At 47.5% G+C, this 19,216-nt stretch overlaps 1 protein-coding gene across 1 annotated transcript in view; it reads left to right on the forward strand.

The window, feature by feature from the left end:
- The window catches only part of LOC140417917 (uncharacterized), a 177,418-nt gene extending 158,949 nt beyond the window's left edge, over positions 1-18,469 (forward strand). Inside the window, exon 5 of the mRNA XM_072501349.1 lies at positions 16,271-18,469. Within this exon, the coding sequence (XP_072357450.1) occupies positions 16,271-17,352 (1,082 nt within the window). The 3' untranslated portion in view covers positions 17,353-18,469. The remainder of the gene's footprint in view (positions 1-16,270) is intronic.
- Positions 18,470-19,216: the final 747 nt, after the last annotated feature.

A 19,216-nucleotide genomic window follows, 5' to 3' on the forward strand; every position in this document is an offset into this window, starting at 1 on the left:
TAGAAGAGGGAGGGGTGACCTGCTTGAAGCATATAAGATCCTGAACGGTCTTGACAAAGTGGAACTGGAAAAAATGCTTCATCTTGAGGGCGAGTCCAGAAATAGAGGACACTGTTTTAAAATTATGAGTCACCCTTTTAGAACATAGAACATTTTTATCTCTGAGGGTCGCACAACTCTGGAACTCCCTGCCTCAGAGACAGTGGAGGTGGGGCTCACTGAATAGTTTTTAAGGTAAAGGTAGATAGATTTTTGTTAGGTAAGCGAATCAAAGGAGCGGCACGGTGGCGCAGTGGGTTAGCACTGCTGCCTCGCGGCATCGAGGTCCCAGGTTCGATCCCGGCCCTGGGTCACTGTCTGTGTGGAGTTTGCACATTCTCCCCGTGCCTGCGTGGATCTCGCCCCCGCAACCTAAAGATGTGCAAGGTAGTTGGCCACATGAAATTGCCCCTTAATTGGAAAAAAGAACAATTGGGATACTCTAACTTTTTTTTAAAAGGTAAACAAATCAAAGGTGGAAATATGGAATTCAAAACACAAAGACATCAGCCGTGATCCTATTGAATGGCGGAGCAGGATAGAAGTCTCAAATGATTTACCTCTGTTCCTATTATGTTCGTTTTTTAAGATTTAAATTCAAGATTTATAACATCTGATCTTGTTATTTGCAACTTACTTAATAACAGCTATCTGCCCACTGCATTAATTCACTTTGTTGGAACAAGATTTTAACCAGGTAAAACCAATTCAAGGCAAAATCAGATTTCTCTCAATTAAGTTTCTTGAAAGAAAAAGGTTTACTGAACAACTTTAAAACAATTACACTTACAATGTTGTGTGGGTGATCAGTTTGTCGAAGCGTAACTTTCTCCAGCTCCTTCTTTGGCAGCAATTTCCTTGGAACTCAGCCTCGTGAGTCTTCAGTGTCATAATGTCCACTCATGTATATAATGAGATGTTGACAGGCAGTGATTGACACACAGGATGACCAGTAAGCACACAACATGGTGCAGCCAATCACCAGACAGGACACTACCACTATAAAGCAAGAGGGCACTAGGTTTCCCATTCTCTCGGGACCCAGCTACTGAGACAGTCAGACTCCACGAGCTACCAAGCGCAAACACCATGCGGTAGCTAGTAAGTTTGGTCAGGCTACTATAAGGTCTCCAGTCAGTTCAGTATAGTGTCGACCCACAGCTGAATATGTAGATCAGTTCTATCGTTCAATAAAACAGTGTTGGATCTTCTCCAGTGTTAGACGTCTGTTTCTAGCTTCCCTGCATCGAGTGCAGTCCACATCGAACCTACCTGCCAACACATCATTCAGTACTTGGAAAGCAAGGAAGACCTTTAGACCCTCTACTTTTATCCCCAAAGTGACCATTACCTCACGTCAGAGTTGGGCCTGTTGTAACATGACCATTGGTCAATTTGGTAGATTAATTTAATTGGATCACCAATTGCTTACAACGCCTTCTCTCATTATTTGCGACAGGAATGCAATACTGTTTCATACCACCCCTTTTGCTGATTTAATACAATCGGATATTCAGACAATTTCAAACTTTAACACCAATCAGAACTTGAAGATCTCTCTTGCCAGGACATTTACCTTTGTTGTACAATCATTACATACACAGTAATTAAGGTTTTACATTTTTACAGCAAATAATACTCATCCTTGATCATAACTACAGATCATTATTGATTCACTCAATGTAACTCAATTAAGGCTCACAATGTCACAGAATCACACAGCGCAGAAGAGGCCCTTCGGCCCATCGTGACTGCTGCGGGATTCTTTGTCGGCGGGATCTTCCGCTTCACCAGCAGCTCACCCATGCCCCGGGGTCAGAGATGAGGAGGAATTTCTTCAGCCAGAGGGTGAATCTGTGGAACTCTTTGCCGCAGAAGGCTGTGGAGGCCAAATCACTGAGTGTCTTCAAGACAGAGATAGATAGGTTCTTGATCAATAAGGGGATCAGGGGTTATGGGGAGAAGGCAGGAGAATGGGGATGAGAAAATATCAGCCATGATTGAATGGCGGAGCAGACTCGATGGGCCGAGTGGCCTAATTCTGCTCCTATGTCTTATGGTTTCCTGATGGCGTGGGAAGGCCACAATGGGACACCCCACTGGCCTGCTGCCGGGATGGAGGATCCCGCTGCCGGGGGGGGGGGGGGGGTTCCTATCTACCTAACCCCATTTGCCAGCACTTAGCCCATAGCTTTGAATATTATGCTGTGCCAAATGCTCATCCAGATACTTTTTCAAGAATGTGAGGCAGCCCACCTCTACCACCCTCCCAGGCAGTGCATTCCAGACCATCACCACCCTCTGGGTAAAAAGGGTTTCCCTCGCATACCCCCAAACCTCCTGCCCCTCACTTTGAACTTGTGTCCTCTTGTGGCTGACCCTTCAACTAAGGGGAACAGCTGCTCCCTATCAACCTTGACCATGCTCCTCAATCTTGTACATCTCGATCAAGGCAGCACAGTAGCACAGTGGTTAGCACAGTTGCTTCACATCTCCGGGATCCCAGGTTCGATTCGCCGCTGGGTCACTGTCTGTGCGGAGTCTGCATGTTCTCCCCGTGTCTGCGTCGGTTTCCTCCGGTTTCCTCCCACAGTCCAAAGATGTGCAGGTTAGGTGGATTGGCCGCGATAAATTGCCCTTAGTGTCCAGAAAAGGTTAAGTGGTTATGGGGATAGGGTGAAGGTATGGGCTTAGATAGTGTGCTCATTCCAAGGGCCGATGCAGACTCGATGGGCCGAAGGGCCTCCTTCTGCACTGTAAATTCTATGAGGTTGCCCCCTCAGTCTTCTCTGCTTCAGTGAAAACAACCCAAGTCCATCCAACCTCACTTCATAACATAAATGTTCCATCCCAGGCAACATCCTGGTGAATCTCCTCTGCACTCCCTCCAGAGCAATAATATCCTTTAACCCTTTTTAAAATTTAAAGTACCCAACATTTTCTAATTAAGAAGCAATTTAACGTTGCCAATCGGCCTACCCTGCACATCTTTGGGTTGTGGGGGTGAGACCCGTGCAGACATTTGGAGAATGCGTAAACTCCACACGGACAGTGACCTGGGGCCGGTGCTAACCACTGCACCACCGTGCTGCCCTCTGATGCACGATCAATTGCACAAAGACGAGAGTTGAATACAACTGAGGCTTTATTGTTCTAAGATGTGTGGCCTCCCACAACAGCTGGCGAAATGGCTGCTGCACGGAGGACACACATATTTATACTCTGCCCACTGGGCGGAGCCAGCAGGCAGGGGCTACCGTCGTACCTGTAGTACAGGTCCTACCATACATAACCTAATATAGGTGCAACAGTGGTTTACCACATTCACCCCGTGTTAAAATTGAGTCCGGCAGGGGTGGTGGAGAATTATATACAACAACTGAATTTTACAGGTACAATTTTTGTGAGAAAAACAAATGTCTTTTGAAGTCCAGTGGATCAGTTAAAGATTCAACCAGTCCGGGGCCTTGATGTGCCGCTGGGAGCGACGCAGTGGCGGCGGCGATACCGATGCTGGTCTGGCCTTCGGTGACTCCGGGAGTGTGCCGAAATCCTCCTCATCCTCGGGCGTGGGCAAGGGGAGGACGGATGGTGCTGGGGAGGTTGCAGCTAGGAGTGCCGGGGGAGGGGAGGGTGGAGCCGGGCCAGAGGGGTGTGTGTGTGTGGAACCTGTTGGTGCCAGGTCCCTGAGGGAGACAGTATCCTGGCGGCTGTCGAGGTACGCCACGTAAGAATACTGGTGGTTCGCATGGAGCAACTGCACCCTGTCCACCAACGGGTCCACCTTGTGGATTCGGACGTGCCGACGGAGAAGGATGTGTCCTGGAACTGCGAGCCAGGTCGGGAGCGACATCTGTAGCCACTTAAAATGGCCAACTCCCGACTCAAAATGGCGAACGGCAAAGGCTGATGGGAAAGTCAGCCAACAAGACTAAAACCAGCAGCTGCAGGTTGGCTGTGTATTTACCTCTGGAAAGGCCAGACAATATCGATACCAGCAACCATCAGCATAACAAAACAACAGCCATCTGCATACTAATGAGCAATCCCCGGGAACAATAAGCAACATTTAGACACACAAAGCAAAACCAGACTCTTCGGCGCCAGCAGGAGCCTACACAAAAGGAGGTGAACGAGCACCTCAAGACCGCCCAATGATCAGGGAACCGCTCCAGCATTGGAGAAAATCGAACCAAGCGATTGGGACAAAGTCCAATCACTTGGAACCAGGTACAGGGTCCGCCCCGAAAGGCGGGAAGCCCCTGGGGACTAAAAGAATTGAGCCCCAAGTTCAAATCGCTCTCTTCTTCACCGCTTTGCTCTCTTCACGCTCTTCTTTCTGCCCGGGTCACCCAGCAACAACGAAGCAGCATTGACCGTGGCCGGAGCAGTGAAGATCGAAATCGTAAGTCTTAATTCAACGCTCGCTACGAGATAGGCGCTCCTAGCTACCAATCCGTACCAACTTCGAATCCCGCAGACTCAGAACCCGAACGAAAGGCCATTTGTTTCCCTGACCTGGTGGGCCAGTTCAAAGTTAAGTATAGGCCTGTTAGTTGCAGAAGTAGCTTAGACGTAGAATTTGTGCATGAGTAGCGATTACTGTGTATAATAAATGTGCTTTGATTTAAATCTTACTAATCAGTGTATTGGATTATTGATCATTACTCGGACTTGAACCTCGTGGCGGTATCAGAAAGATACCTGGCGACTCAAGAGCAAAGGAAATAAAACAGAGCAATTGAACTAAGGTAAAGTTAGCAACATTATTTGGCGACATCCTGACGGGACCCGATCTAGAAGTGGAAAACCACTCCGGGAGAACCCAGAATTTGAATTAGAGATCCAGTTGGAAACAGAAAACCACAAGTGTTCAAGCAGTTCTGATCAATACTCATAATTCGGAAGTGTGTGTATGCATGCGTAACTAACAGGGCGATAAGGTAAAACTGATAGATTTTTTGGTGCGACAAAACTGTCGGAAGTTTGTATTTCGGAAAGTAGCGAAAGCTGTACCCGTATTTACAGCACCGCCTTAATACCCCGTCCCAAATTTGAAGAGCAGCATTCGGATTAATACCCCTGTCCCAAATTTGAAGAGCAGCATTCGGATAGGAAAGATGGCAATGCAGCGCCTAATGAACCCAGAGGAATTTGCGGTCGCAGAGACCAGCAGCAGTAGAGTGGGACAATGTTCCATTTGGGAGGAAGAGATCAGGAAATATCTCAAAGGAAAAGGATGGCCCCTTTGGAATGAATTCTGTGACAACGAAGAATCAGGCCCCGGGAGTATAGGACATACTTGGTGGGAGAACCGGAGCGAGATCCACAAAAAGAGCTTAGGGAAAGCTCGCAAGCCGATGGCAATCGTGTCCTGCTTGGCACAATTGCGAGGCACAGAGGAGGTCGTCAGGACGCTCCGGAAAGAAGTTGAGGGCATACATCGAATGAGTAAGGTCAATGTAAGCGAGGTAGAAAAGGAGAATTTGGAATTGAGGAGGAAGTTGGCGGCAAAAGATGGAGAGGTGGATGACGCCAAAAGGGCTCACCAGTCTTGTCTGGCGCACTTAAGCAGCTTCCAGTCTCAATACGAAAAGGCCTATCAGGACACGCAACGTGCAGTCCTGGTACGTGAAGAAACTGAAAAACAGGTAGAGGCATTACAGAGACAGTGTAGTGACCTCAAGGCAGCATTAAGAACACTCCATGCTGCCACCACAGAACAAAGACAAAGCACGCTAGATCACGCAAAGTGCCGGAAGCAGATTGCAGAGCTGCAATCGCTGCTTTCAGTTCAGAAAGGTTTCCAGGAAACCTTTGGAGAAAAATTAGATCAGGAAGACGGCCCTGATTGGGAGGAATTGAACAAAACAGCGCAAAGATATGTTCAGGGAACATGTGCGCAGGGAAAGCCACAAAAGAGAAAAGCGCCCCAACCCCCCACAGAGCAGATAGTTCACGCTCCAATGAACCCTGTAACCACCCGCCGCACAGCCATAGTGGACAATACGGAATTTCTATACTACACCCTCTTAACAGTGACCCAATTACGGGACGCGTGCGATAATATCACACCGTTCCTCCCCACCTCAGACCCCCACCATTTCTTTGCCACAGTCAAACATCAGGCGACCATGTACGGCCTGGATGAGCGAGAGGATGTAAAGCTCACAGTTTTAAGTTTAGATCCTTCAGTAGCAGCAGCCCTTCCCGACCCACAGAATGTAGGAGGAGGCACCCTTGCAGAAATGCATACCGCGATCCTGGATGCGATCAGGTATAACCGGGGTGACCCCGTAGATGGCCTCAACAAATGTAGGCAAAAGAAATCCGAGCACCCCACAGCATTTGCTGGATGCCTGTGGATCCACTTTGCAGCAGTTTTGGAGACTTAGACCGTGCCCATGTGTCCCCAGACAACATGGCCAAATGGACCCGCACCCTTATCTCCCATGCCACAGAAACAGGACAAACAGCTTGTACGAATTATGACCCCTCAGAGGAAGCCCACAATGAGAAATGGGTTTTAAAAAGATTGTCCCGCGCCTGGGAGCAGCCTGTACAAAACAAACCCGCAGTTAGGGAACCCGAGGAAGAGCAGGCAGACATGCATCCAGTTAAAACGCACCAGAACCCCGCATGGGTAAACGAAGGAAGGAACAGCCCCCCACAGAAACCACCGGAATGTTACAATTGCGGACAATTAGGACATTACGAGAATGTCAAGCCCCCCTGAAGCAGCAACAGAATCAGCCCACAAATGCCCCCCAAACCAGCAAAGACACCAAAAGCCCCGACCCCCCACCCAGGGAACCATCTCCAAGGGAACAATGCACCAGAGAGCCTGCTCCACCTTATGTGCCCCAGGGGTCATGTTACAACTGTGGGCAGTCAGGACACTTCACGCGAGATTGCAGGAGACCCCCCACCAGCTAGACTAGCCCTCAGATATGAAAGAGAACGCCATCCACAGCAGCTACAAGGTCCCAGCTGCCCCATGCAAACTGTGAGCGCTTACCCACCACTTCTCATGGCAGCGTTACCTCAGCAAGGCCACTTCATTTTTGTTTCACTGCTCCTTCCTCTCTTCTTCGGTCACGCTGCACTCCCTCCATATGCTAGTTACACCCCAGCCCAAATGTGATTTACGATGTCCCGTTTTCTGATGGAACCTGCCGCATGTTTTATGTTGTTTGTAAGTTTGTTAAATGTTGTTTGTCAGACAGGAGAAAAAAATTTCACGGCCCCACGCCTTTTCGGCCGAAATCTCTGAGGACTTGCCCACAGAGATTTGCTATTGGTCAGACACTAGTTCAGAGAAACTAGCTTGTCTGCAGAGACTTGTTAAGGTACCAGACGCCCGTTCATAACTGCCCTTCTGGTTCGAGGGAAAGAACCACTACGGCAGCCCCACCACGATGACTACATTTCTTGCCCGTTCTTGTTGGTTGCTCAGGCAGTGGAGAAACGGCTTGGGACCCGCCCTGCCTGGGAACCCCCCCTCTGGTCAACTATGCTCGGGTAGGGGAGACACGGCATTGGTAGCCGTCCTACCCGGGGACTCCATCCAACTCTTACCCGTCGCGGCCCATACGCACCTCATTTTGGAAATTTTAGTTCAAAAAGTTTTGTTTCGTTTCAGGTAACCCTCAGGTTGCCAACCATATGCTATTTACATCCTGAAACATTTTTTCAGTGCGAGACGGCTCGCACTGGTTCGTTATTTGGAAGTGTGTCTTGTCCTAAAATTCGGTTTTTGGAGAAGAAAAAATGAGGGAGTCACACATAGTGACCAATTATAAAGGGAGTAATTGGCACTAAAGGACAGACAGATTATCGTACGAGATGTTAAACAAGGATAGTTACAGACACTATGCTTGTTTCCACAGAACTCCAGAAGCTCCAGGACCGGAGAAGAAAAGAAAAGGAAAGAGAAGAGCCATGAGGACTTCCTCCACATGGATCAGCATCATACTAATGGACATTTGGTTGCGAGTGAACGCGAACCCCATGACTTCAAGCCCCCCCAGCCGTTAATGTTTCACTTCCCCGCAGTACCCAGAGCCCAGTCACCAGCGACACCACATCATCTTGGTGTGCCAGGTTTATAACCTGGTACTCCCTGTCCTACGTGATAGAATCCTCGATGGTATTGGCGATACTCTGCTGCATCGTGCAGACTATGCGTTTAAGAAAATGGAGAAGGAGAGCCTACCGCGCTCGAACCCCGGTATATAGGATCAGATCCCCTATTTTCGGATACGACCAGACCCCCGACCCCCGCGATCTATAATAAAGAGCATTCATTTGCGGTTTTATTGTAAATAAAGAAATGTAAAGAACTGTTCATGAGCAAATTGTACGATCCTGAGCTTGACTGCCAAGCCAGGAAAAATGTGTATAAACTGCTATGATTTTGTTTGTATGGTTGAGGAAGTTAGGATAATGAAATGTTTAAGTGAGTGTCGTGTGTTAAGAATAGTTAGAGGTTCCCAGTTTATTGGTTTGTAATGCATGTCCCTGTTTGACATAGCGCCCTTAGAATTGTCAGTTAAAAAAAATGTTTGCATAGTTATGGTCAGTGCAGAGGCCATGAAGGAAGTGCCCCCCCCCCACCCCCCCCCCCCAGGTCAGGGAATGGAAAGCAACATAGTTATGTGATCCTTCACGCTTCGCATTGGAATCACAAGGAGGGAATGTAGCCACTTAAAATGGCCAACTCCTGATTCAAAATGGCGAACGGCAAAGGCTGATGGGAAAGTCAGCCAACAAGACAAAAAACAGCTGCTGCAGGTTGGCTGTGTATTTACCTCTGGAAAGGCCAGACAATATCGATACCAGCAACCATCAGCATAACAAAACAACAGCCATCTGCATACTAATGAGCAATCCCCGGGAACAATAAGCAACATTTAGACACACAAAGCAAAACCAGACTCTTCGGCGCCAGCAGGAGCCTACACAAAAGGAGGTGAACGAGCACCTCAAGACCGCCCAATGATCAGGGAACCGCTCCAGCATTGGAGAAAATCGAACCAAGCGATTGGGACAAAGTCCAATCACTTGGGACCAGGTACAGGGTCCGCCCCGAAAGGCGGGAAGCCCCTGGGGACTATAAGAATTGAGCCCCAAGTTCAAATCGCTCTCTTCTCCACCTCTTCGCTCTCTTCACGCTCTTCTTTCTGCCCGGGTCACCCAGCAACAACGAACCAGCATTGACCGTGGCCGGAGCAGTGAAGATCGAAATCGTAAGTCTTAATTCAACGCTCGCTACGAGATAGGCGCTCCTAGCTACCAATCCGTACCAACTTCGAATCCCGCAGACTCAGAACCCGAACGAAAGGCCATTTGTTTCCCTGACCTGGTGGACCAGTTCAAAGTTAAGTATAGGCCTATTAGTTGTAGAAGTAGCTTAGACGTAGAATTTGTGCATGAGTAGCGATTACTGTGTATAATAAATGTGCTTTGATTTAAATCTTACTAATCGGTGTATTGGATTATTGATCATCACTCGGACTTGAACCTCGTGGCGGTATCATAAAGATACCTGGCGACTCAAGAGCAAAGGAAATAAAACAGAGCAATTGAACTAAGGCAAAGTTAGCAATGTGGACTGCCTGGGAAAGGCAAAGAGACGTTCATGGGGTGTGTTGTTAGTGGGCAGTGCACAGTAGTGACCAAATGGAGTGTAATGCCTCAGGTAGGACCTCCTGCCAGCGGGAGGCCGGGAGGTTTCTGGACCGTAGGGCCAGTTGGACAGCCCTCCACACCGTCCCGTTCTCCCTCTCTACCTGTCCGTTTCCCCGGGGGTTGTAGCTGGTCGTCCTGCTGGAGGCTATACCCCTGCTGAGCAGGAACTGATGCAGCTGATCACTGTGGATGTAGGCGGGGAAACCGAACAGAGCTAAGATTGTGTTGAGGGCTTTGATGACGGTGGCAGACGTCTTGTCGGGGCATGGGATGGCGAAGGGGAATCTGCAGTATTCATCGACCACACTGAGAAAATACGTGTAACGGTCGGTGGAGTGGAGGGATCCTTTGAAATCCACGCTGAGGCACTCAAAGGGGCGGGAGACCTTCACCAGGTGCGCACGGTCCGGCTGGTAGAAGTGTGGCTTGCACACTGCATAGACCTGGCAGTCCCTGGTGATTGTTCGTACTTCCTCGACGGAGTAGGGCAGATTGCGGGTCTTTATAAAATGGTACAACCATTTACGCCAGCTGCTGTAGGAGGCCACACATCTTAGAGCAATACATTGATGCACGATCAATTGCACAAAGACGAGAGTTGAATACAACTGAGGCTTTTTTGCTCTAAGATTGTGTGGCCTCCCACAGCAGCTGGTGAAATGGCTGCTGCACGGAGGACAGACATATTCATACTCCCCCTACTGGGCGGAGCCAGCAGGCAGGGACTACCGTCGTACCTGTAGTACAGGTCCTACCATACATCACCTAATATAGGTGCAACAGTGGCTTACCACACCCTCCTTACTATAAACTTATGCAATAATTTGTTACTGATTGTTAGCTAATTGTTACAGCATTCTTTAATTAAGATATTTGGTTAATACAAGGTACACTGATTCAAAAAATTGGTTGGGGAAGACAATGGGCGAGATTCTCCGTGCTGATGCCGGGACTGAATCGCGAGTGTTCTACGTACACAATAATGGTACTGGACCCGGAGTGATTCAGGAAATTCTAATGGGCTCGCACCAGCGCCACATGGAACTATTGGAATTCCAATGCATGCCGGAGTTTGATACGACGGGTCGGGATCGGCACTGAGAGCCTGACAAGCAGGAGCTGTATATAGGCACTCCACTCCCCGCACACCCTCATCCCAGCCAAGAAGATGGCACTGGTTGCCTTGGAGCACGTTGATGGGTCGGCTGGGGCCAGAAGGTACTTGGGGGGTTGGCCTGGGAGGCACCCATACGGCCCGTGGTGCTCAGTTCACAGTGGGCAGTCAACAGCATGGCTGCCTTGCAGGCTGTGACAATGGTAGTCCATGCCCTTCCACCCCAACCCCATGGCTCACCTCCTGGATGCCCCCCTGGTCCTGGCAGATGTGCCTCCCCCACCCAGCCATCGGCACAACTGTCAGCACACTATAGCGATGCTGAACACTTCTTGTACCCCCTTTCTCTTCCTCAGCAACCACGGCGCTAGTTCCCGATTTTCAATATCACAAGTGAACCTCGCCGTAGGTAATTCCACCTGTCGGAGGCAAAGCATCGAGGGAAGCCCGGAGAATGCCGGATTGGGCCGCGAATGATAAAGGCAAAAAGCCTTTACTGTACAATTTGCATAGCCAAGCTGGCATTCGGCATGGAACACATTCACACCACTGTTGAGGCACTGGAGAATGACATTCTGTTGGGCGCCCGTGTCAGCCTCAATTTTCGGCCGACGCGCGATTATAACCCAAATTTATGTTAGGAAACCGGACGACCCGAATTTGTGTTAGGAAACCAGGCAAGAAAGCTCAACAATGTTTCAATACGTGTTGTACCCCTCAATAACGACGCTGGAGAGTAAAACGGTAAAGAAGGCTTTAATAAGCTAAGAACTAGCCTGGTGCCGAGACGGGTGCTTACTGGGTGCCGCCTGCAAGGCAGCCCCTTATATACTGCTCCCAGGTGGGCGGAGCCGGAAGCGGAGTCCCCCAGGGTTCCAAGCCCGGTCTTAAAGGGGACATCACCTTACATGATGACAAGGGTACAGTAATACAATAACCGCTCATCACAATACGTAAACTTGTGAGGAAAGGATACTTTGCCCCAGGAGCACTTTCACTGCCTAATAAGGATCTTTTCTATTAAAACAAACTTTATTATTATTATTTTTTTAAAAATTCCAATTAAGGGGCAATTAAGAATGGCCAATCCACCTCCCGTGCACATCTTTAGGTTGTGGGGGTGAAACCCAAGCAGGCACGGGGAGAATGTGCAAACTCCACACAGACAGTGACCCAGGACCAGGATCGAACCTGGGTCCTCAGCGCTGTAAGGCAGCAGTGCTAACCACTGCGCCACTGTGATGCCCTACAAACTTTATTATCATCACAGTATTCAGCACATCAACATCACAGAAAAATGCAAGTAAGTTAAACAGTTCTAAAAGAACAGGGAAACACTTTAACTGGGGCTGTTTAGCACAAGGCTAAATCGCTGGCTTTGAAAGCAGACCGAGGCAGGCCAGCAGCACGGTTCAATTCCCGTAACAGCCTCCCCGAACAGGTGCCGGAATGTGGCGACTAGGGGCTTTTCACAGTAACTTCATTTGAAGCCTACTTGTGACAAGCGATTTTCATTTCATTTCATTTCATTTTCAACTGCTAACTCTAATTCCAATTAAGCAAATCTCATTACAGATCAAAAGCCACTTGTAAAACAAGTTAGCAAACACAGGGGTACTTGCTGTACTATTGGGTAGCGATTTCCTTTCAGAAAAAGAGAAAGAGACCTTTTCAGGCACAACCTGAAAAACCTTCTGCCTTGGCAAACTCAAAAATTCCTACAGCCAAAACTGCATGCAACAAACCTGGCCTCTCCCATTAATTACTTTATCTCTATCCCATTCAGATCCCATTACCTGCTTATCTAAGTCTAAACACAATGTCTCAAATTATCTACGCCCCCACAAGGAAACCATCCAAAATACACAATATTCCATTAACCCTAAATAGGTAAACGAGTACATGTTTGGAATGAATGATTATCTCACTTTTATGACATCTTAATTGCAGCCTTTGCAGACACACAGACTGGTTACCTTAACCCAGGTTGTTAATAACATTACTGTAACAGGTATATATAATGCAATCTATGGAAAACAAAATCTACATTCATCACAGGTGAATCGCGTGATTGTCGGATGTCAACATGAGCTTTGGTGTTACAATTTTGGCTGCAAATCCTCCCTTTCTAAAATCCTGCAAAAAGAGTTTTCTAAAAGTACAAGATAGAAATACAGAGTAGACAATTCTAGTTTCTATGGATCAGTCTTCTCTTTCTTGTTCACCAAAACACCTCCCGGACACACACAGTCTCCATATCACTCCACTTTAATATTGAACTGCATTAAGGAGCAACTCATGTTGATTGAAAGACCACGAGTCACTGCTGCATGTTCCAGGCACAGAAACCTGAAGTTCCTTCGTCAGGGTGCCACTGTATATATCATATATGATCATTAATTCTCTGTCTATGAGGATGGTGGAAGCGGAGATGTAAGATTTCAAAATGTAATTGTATGGGAACTTGAAGAAAATAAACTTGCAGGGGTATGGGTATATAGAGGGGGAATGTGACTAACTGGATCACTCGACAAAGAGTCAGCATGGACTCCAGTTGTGGAATGACTCAATGACTGTACGTATATACAGCATTGTTTAACACAATTAGAAATAATAATAAATATGCTTCATTAGAGAACCATAAATATCTAACATTTACTGTTTAACATAATAATCTTTATTTTTGTCAGAAGTAGGCTTACATTAACACTGCAATGAAGTTACTGTGAAAATCCCCTAGTCCCCACATTCCGGCGCCTGTTCGGGTCACGGAGGGAGAATTCAGAATGTCCAATTCATCTAACAGCACGTCTTTCGGGATTTGTGGGAGGAAACCGGAGCACCCGGAGGAAACCCACGCAGACATGGGGAGAACGTGCAGACTCCGCACAGACAGTGACCCAAGCAGTGAAACAACAGTGCTAACCACTGTGCTGCCAATAGGGTAACACAATGTACACAACGTAAATACATAGACACAGGTTAGTTTGAAGGCATATCAATTCAATACACTAAACAGAAAGCCTCCTGGCCTCAGATCCTGAACTGGATCAGAGGCGGAGACCAGCCACCTTTATACCAGCTCGAGGGGAGGCGGAGCCATCGGCAGTGGTTTACCACCTTACACATAATACAGTGGCCATTACCACAATACACATATTATACACGTATTGTGGTTTACCATAACAGACATTGTTGCATGAAGCATACAGAAGCATAGTATTAATCAGGTCAGTCCACAAGAGGGTTGTTTAAGTCATAATATACACCAGTATATCATGGTGCAGACACACACACTGATGGACACACAGCAAGACCAATCAACACACACAACACCGCAGCCAATCACCAGTTAGAGCACACTCACTATAAAGACAGAGGGACATCAGTTTTCCCGCTCATTCGGGATGCAGCCTCTCAGAAGGACAGAGCTTAGAGTGCATAGACTGGTTAAGATAGGCATAGGTCTTAAGTTTAATCTGACATCGTGTTAACCCACAGTGAAAGTATGTTCAACATTTTCTAGCTTAATAAAATAGTGTTGTTCTATTTTAAGTGTTGGTGGCCTGTATGTGTTCCACGGATCCAAAGCACCCAACACATCAGTTTAGGAGTCTGGTAACAGCGGGGAATGGCAGAGCAGGGCCGAAGTGTCTCCTTCTGTTGCTATTTTTTTTATTGATCTCCTCCCAGATGTTGCCGAGGAAGAACTTTCTGAAGCTCATTGTCCAACCTCAGACATGACGTCACAATGGCCCCCTGCTCTGAATTAGCCAATAGCAATCACTCTGCGCCGTGGTGACGTCCCCGGATTCCAATGCGCAGGTCCAGCGCGCGCAAAAACAGGAGCCCCGCCCCCCCCTTTATTCCCCCTCCCCCAACACCTCCTGGAGACAAAGTTTCCAGGCAACCAGCTGCCGGCCGGACGAGAAGCCGCTCAACTGCCCCTCCCCCCCTCTCTCTCTACCGCGGCTGGCTGGTCCAAAAAGAGATTGAGAGCGACCACTGGAGGCAGTCGCACTGCGCCTGCCCCGGACAACTCGGCGCTTTCTGCGCCTGCGCGCTGGGCTGCCAGCTGAGGGAGTGGGGGAGGGGACTTTGCAAAATGTCTTCCCATCATTTTCTTCCCAGTCCTGCAGTTTGACTTCAAACAACACAGCATTTGTTTTTAGCTTCACACACAGACTAAAACTTCCTCCTCTGTCCAACATCTGTGAGTAAAACACTATTTATTTCTTTCTCCCCCTGGGAAATACAGAGTTGTGGGAATTAGAGACAAATCTGCTGAGGGGGAAAATGCTGAGATTTTGTAGAACCTGTTTTTATTGTCAGATATTTAAAGACAAATTTATCCTGTTTATTCAAATACCGTTTCTCTCTTAATGCAATGATTCATTTATGTCGACTTTAGTTGATTGTCACAGTAAAAGTGTTTTAAATGTGAAATGTTGTCCTTCAGTTTGTTCCATTGGGTGCTCTGGGAATTTGTTTAGTATGAGGTCACGAGCATCAGAACAACATTAATATGTCTGGTGTTGTTACATGGTGCATATTTGGAATAAGGTGCATATTTGGTATATTATTTATTGTTGTGTATTAAAGCTAATTTATTATTCCAAACTTGTAACATAGCATTGCAGCTACATTATATATTTCCAGTCATCAGAGCAGAAAAGGAGACCCTTCAGCAACTTGAATCCTTGCCAACGCTCTTGTCAGATAACCCAGTCAGTGTCATTTCCCCAATATACCCCTATTCCTTCATTTGCCTTCCAAATTTTGTTTTAAAATTATTGAGCGTCTCCGCTTCTATCATCTTTGTAAGTCACTGAGTTCCAGATCTTGATCGCTCGCTTCTCCAAAAACGTTCTCCGTCATCCAGCCTGTATCTCTAATCAAGTAATAGCGTTCTGTAAATTACATACATTTATGTGCACTAAATATATATATATATAAAGCCAGCAGCCTGCAGAAGATTTTTTGAGATCTGTGTCCTGGACATGAAGCAGTGAGCATGGATCTGTTCATCAGCATGAATGAACTCCTTGAGAATTGGTAGAGGATTTCAGGTCCAGGAGAGTGAGAATGGAGGGAAGAGTGTATGAATGAAGATTGATACATTTGGGGGAATGAGCGGGGCAAGACTGTTCCACGGAAACTAGAATTATCTGTTCTGAATTTCTATCCAGTGCTGACAGCAATTACTTTTGTGAACTGCTTTCACAGGGTATCAGAAGGGGAGAATTTACCGACTCAAATCTCAATGAACATCACGTGAAGATCTGACAGAGTCACTAGATTATTCGGGACCTGAATATCATCGACATTTGAAACTAGAATAGTAAATGTTTGTCTGTTCCTTCAAATTGTTTAAACACTAGTGTGACTGGAAAATCGCCGGGATGCACACACACACATACGAGTGAGCATGGTCTAGTGAACTGTCTGTGCAAGGAGCTTTAACCAGTTACACAGCCTGGAAAAGATTGGAAGGTTCACCGCGGGGAGAGACCGTACACGTGTTCTCTGTGAGGACAATGCTTCAACTGAACCTGGAGATGCACAAAGACATTCGCAACAGGGCGAAACCATGGAAATGTGGGGAGTGTGGGAAAGGATTCAGTTGTCCCTCAAAGCTGGAAACCCATCGACGCAGCCACACTGGGGAGAGGCCATTCACTTGCTCTGAGTGCTCAAGGGGATTCAGTGATTCGTCCACCCTGCGGAATCACCAGCGAGTTCACATCGGGGAACGGGCGTTCACATGCTCAGAGTGTGGAAAGAGATTCAGTGATTCATCTGCGCTGCTGATGCACCAGCGGGTTCACAATGGGGAGAGACCGTTCACCTGTCCCATGTGTGGAAAAGGATTCACTCGCTCATCTGCACTGCAGAATCACCAGCGATTTCACACGGGTGAGGGGTTGGTCAGCTGCTCAGAGTGTGGGAAGGGATTTACTCACTCATCGCTCCTGCTGACACACCAAAACATTCACACTGGGGAGAGGCCATTCACCTGCTCGGAGTGTGGGAGGGGATTCACTCAGTTATCCAGCCTGCTGAGACACCAACGCATTCACACCGGGGAGAGGCCGTTCACCTGCTCTGTGTGTGGGAAGGGATTCACTCAGTCATCCAGTCTGCTTGGACACCAAGGCACCCACACCAATGAGAAACTTGTGAAATGCTCAGACTGTGGGAGTTGCTTTAAAACCTCTGCCTACCTGATGGTGCACCAGCGTATTCACACTGAGGAGAGACCGTTCAGCTGCTCTCACTGTACAAAGAGGTTTAGAACATCATCCGACCTACTGAGACATCAGCGAATTCACACTGGGGAGAAGCCATTTCCCTGCTCCGTGTGTGGGAAGGGATTCACTCAGTCATCCCACCTGCTGACACACCAGCGGATTCACAATGGGGAGAGGCCGTTCACCTGCTCTGTGTGTGGGAAGGGATTCACTTGTTCATCCAAGCTGCTGAGACACCATGGCAGTCACACTGATTAGTGACCTTTTAGATGCTCTGACTGTGGCTTCTAATTGTGTCAATTGAGGCCAAATATATACAGATGGGAGTGCATTGATTAGATGGTTATCAGAAGCACGTTTACAGGAGAGATTTACTAATATGGCTTGGAGTCGGAGGTCATACCTGTAATGTTTGATTCTGTGAATAAATCTATACCAAGTAAAGATTGACTATAACATGGTAACAGAGAATGCTTGTCTAATGGTGAAGTTTGGAAACGAAAATAAAATAAAATTGCAGACAGAAGCTTACAATCTCAGCAGCTTTTGGAAGAAATGGCTGAAAGTGAGTGGAAATGATCAGGGTCTGATTACCCGCCAATGTACTTGGAGTTTGAGCCATATGACCAGTGGAAGAATGAAGTGGAGATGTTGACACGGGTTAGGTCCCCACCAAAGAGGAAACAGGTTTGGCCTCGGCATTGTCACTTCCTAACAAAAGGAAAATTAGAAGGAGCTGAATGTCTGTCAGTTGGATACTGACGAAAGTTTGGATCTTTAATTGGGGTTCAATGATGAGATTTACTCGCAAGGTAATCTATTGGATGCCTATGAAGCCTTGTCAGACTTTGTCAGGTTCTGAATGAGGGTGAAAGCAGCTTTAGCGGATTTGGATATTACAACAAAAGACAAGATTGGAACAGAACTAATAGACAAATTAACCTTAGGAAGGATTGACACGAGTTTCAGTTCTGACTCAAAATATCGTCATGCGATGAACAGCCCAAAGTGGAAAATCAGGGTCTTCAAAGTGAAAAATGATACAGACACAATTCTGAGGTTGAAGATGACGGCGATGATGATGACTCTGAAGGAATTTTACTCGTCACAAGGAGATTTGGTTCAGTGATCAGTGTGTTCTCCAGGGACTCGTTCAACTGTGCTGTGTTAGACAGTGGCTGCACCTCACCAGTCGCTGACTCATTCAACTGTGCTGTGTTAGACAGTGGCTGCACCTCACCAGTCACTGACTCATTCAACTGTGCTGTGTTAGACAGTGGCTGTATCTCACCAGTCACCGACTCATTCAACTGTGCTGTGTTAGACAGTACGAAGTCTTACAACACCAGGTTAAAGTCCAACAGGTTTGTTTCAATGTCACTAGCTTTCGGAGCGCTGCTCCTTCCTCAGGTGAATGAAGAGGTCTGATCCAGAAACACACATATAGACAAATTCAAAGATGCCAAACAATGCTAGGAATGCGAGCATTAGCAGGTGATTAAATCTTTACAGATCTTTACGAGGAGGAGCGTAACAGACATCTACAGACGTTGAAAGATGCCCTCGTACGAACAGGATATGGCACTCGACTCATCGATCGACAGTTCCAATGCGCCACAGCGAAAAACCGGACCGACCTCCTCAGAAGACAAACATGGGACACAACCGACAGAATACCCTTCGTCGTCCAGTATTTCCCCGGAGCGGAGAAACTACGTCATCTTCTTCACAGCCTTCAACACGTCATTGATGACGATGAACATCTTGCCAAGGTCATCCCCACACCCCCACTACTTGCCTTCAAACAACCGCGCAACCTCAAACGAACCATTGTTTGCAGCAAACTACCCAGTCTTCAGAACAGTGACCACGACACCACACAACCCTGTCATGGCAATCTCTGCAAGACGTGCCAGATCATCGACATGGATACCACTATTATACATGAGAACACCACCCACCAGGTACGCGGTACATACTCGTGCGACTCGGCCAATGTTGTCTACCTCATACGCTGCAGGAAAGGATGTCCCGAAGCGTGGTACATTGGCGATACCATGCAGACGCTGCGACAACGAATGACCGGACATCGCGCAACAATCACCAGGCAGGAATGTTCCCT

The sequence above is a fragment of the Scyliorhinus torazame genome, chromosome 5 (assembly GCF_047496885.1).
Source record: "Scyliorhinus torazame isolate Kashiwa2021f chromosome 5, sScyTor2.1, whole genome shotgun sequence".
Classification (NCBI taxonomy): Eukaryota; Metazoa; Chordata; class Chondrichthyes; order Carcharhiniformes; family Scyliorhinidae; genus Scyliorhinus; species Scyliorhinus torazame.